Raw genomic sequence first — 2,279 nt, 5'->3', positions numbered from 1 at the left:
AAAATTGAAGTACAAGTGAATATTTATTGAAATATTATCGACAATTTTCTTCATTTTTTTTTTATGGTTACTGAGATTTCTTTAGAGTAATGTAGATAATCTTATTAATTAGGACATTTTAATTTTTTTAATTCTCTAACACATTTTCAAGATAAATAAATTAAAAAGCAATGCTGTATGTAAATGACACATGCACGGAACTACTAATATCTTCATTCTTATTGTACTTCTTTGCTGCCTCACTGAAGAAAGAGACATGCATATGGCTTGTGAATATGCTCGTAATTTCTTAAATTAAATTAAAAATAAAATATAAAAAGTAAGCTAATATACAATGACAGTTTGTTCCTGAAATTTTCAAAGCCTTAAGCCTGAGCTTAGAATATAAATAAGAAGTACTTTTGTTCCATACCTTCTCAGAGCCAAATAACAAGTTCAATACTTTTTTGAGCTAGTGACATGGCTACCCAAAAGCTTGCATCACTTTTCTTTCTTCAACAGATCATTCATGTTCTTTTTATCTTGCACCTCGCAAATGCGGACCATGGCCTAAAACTCGGGTTCTACCAGAAGACGTGCCCAGATGCTGAGGCCATTACTAGAAAGATAACACATCAACACATTTCTCGAGCACCAACTCTTGCTGCTCCTTTATTAAGGATGCATTTTCATGATTGTTTCATTAGGGTAAGTTAAGCGCAAATCGATTTTCTAACTTTTTACCTCATCATGATTTAAATTTGAGTGACCAATTAAAAATATCTACTTAAAAACATGTCAGTCAAACCTACGTGAGGAAGTTGTTAATTGATTAAAAGGCATCATAGAATCAAAATATTATGCAATTCATCATCAAAATTGTGAAAAAGACCAATTAATGCTTAATTTTTTTCTGTCTCATAATATGAATTGATTTTTTTTTAACATTTATATTATAGCTCCCACGTACACGATATTAATTATTGTTACCTAATGTTTATAATTAGTTAGTACCTAATTGCTGGCAGGGATGTGATGGTTCCGTGCTTCTAAATTCTACCAAAAACAATCAAGCGGAGAAAGATGCATTCGCCAACCTAAGCCTGAGAGGATACCAAGTCATTGATGCTGTAAAATCTGCACTAGAAAATAAGTGCCCTGGTGTTGTTTCTTGCGCTGACATATTAGCTTTGGTTACTAGAGACGCAGTCAGCATGGTAAGTTGGTAACCAACTGTCCTCCATATATGTATACATATGTACTTCATCAAATTCAACATTGATATATACATGTATGGTTCATTAAAATCTATCATTTTGTTTCAGATAAAAGGACCATTTTGGGATGTTCCCACGGGACGAAGAGATGGAAGAGAGTCGGTTGCCTCAGAGACCAGAGACTTGCCACCTCCTTTTGGCAACATAACATTGCTAAAGCAAAAGTTTGCAGCCAAGGGTTTAAGCGTTAAAGACCTTGTGGTTTTATCAGGTAATCCGAAATTTGTAACGTATGCTTTTCTAGATAAAAGATTTGTCAAGAGACTCTAATTAGTTCACTTGAGCCTTTTTTTTTTTTTTTAATAGGGGCCCATACTATTGGGACGTCTCATTGCAGTTCATTTGAGACTCGTTTGTACAATTTCACTGGCAAAGGCGACACAGACCCCACGTTGGATCCCAACTATGTGGTGCATTTGAAGAGAAAATGCCAGCCAGGGGACACAACTACACTCGTTAAAATGGATCCTGGAAGCTTCAGGACATTTGATGGAGATTACTACACTCTTGTTGCTAAAAGAAGAGGGCTCTTCCAATCTGATGCGGCTCTTCTTGAGGACACTGAAACAAAATCTTACGTCAAACTTCAGGCTAATACCTATGGATCTACATTTGCTAAAGATTTTGCTGAGTCTATGGTGAACATGGGCAAAATTGGAGTGCTCACGGGCAAGGCTGGTGAAATTAGGAAGCATTGTGCATTTGTCAATTAATTGCAATTACTTGTTTCTCTATTGACTGGAGTTGAATAAATTTCGGTAGCGGAACATGCTATTGTAATTTATTGTGGCCGCATTATCCTTTGTATTGTACTGCAGTTAAAGAGAAATTGATACAACTAATAATTAAGATCATAATTTTGTTTGACCATTTCAATAAAATACTATAGGATTAGACAAAAATAAAAATAAAATAAAATACTATAGGAGCCAAGATTTTATATTTGAAACTTGTTAATATTGGCCACTCCATTTCTTTACATGAGAAAAATTATTGCCCACAGAAAGCTGCAAAAGGTTATGC

The 2,279-nt window shown here is 34.5% G+C and overlaps 1 protein-coding gene across 1 annotated transcript; it reads left to right on the top strand.

Moving 5' to 3' along the window:
- Positions 1 to 434: 434 nt before the first annotated feature.
- Positions 435 to 1,969, top strand: LOC18050451 (peroxidase 27). The gene is made up of 4 exons (XM_006447454.2): positions 435 to 687; positions 1,008 to 1,196; positions 1,305 to 1,467; positions 1,563 to 1,969. The coding sequence occupies exons 1-4, from the start codon at positions 460 to 462 to the stop codon at positions 1,967 to 1,969; spliced, it is 987 nt and encodes a 328-aa protein (XP_006447517.1). The 5' UTR covers positions 435 to 459.
- Positions 1,970 to 2,279: the final 310 nt, after the last annotated feature.

The sequence above is a fragment of the Citrus clementina genome, unplaced genomic scaffold, assembly GCF_000493195.1.
Source record: "Citrus clementina cultivar Clemenules unplaced genomic scaffold, Citrus_clementina_v1.0 scaffold_2, whole genome shotgun sequence".
NCBI lineage: Eukaryota > Viridiplantae > Streptophyta > Magnoliopsida > Sapindales > Rutaceae > Citrus > Citrus x clementina.
This window is presented reverse-complemented; position numbering and strand designations above follow the sequence as displayed.

Excerpts from the sequence above, each read along its gene's own strand:
- LOC18050451 (XM_006447454.2), top strand. The coding sequence starts at position 460 with ATGGCTACCCAAAAGCTTGCATCACTTTTCTTTCTTCAACAGATCATT. Across the intron at positions 688-1,007 it reads TTCATGATTGTTTCATTAGG|GGATGTGATGGTTCCGTGCT; the intron begins GTAAGTTAAGCG and ends AATTGCTGGCAG. Across the intron at positions 1,468-1,562 it reads AGACCTTGTGGTTTTATCAG|GGGCCCATACTATTGGGACG; the intron begins GTAATCCGAAAT and ends TTTTTTTAATAG.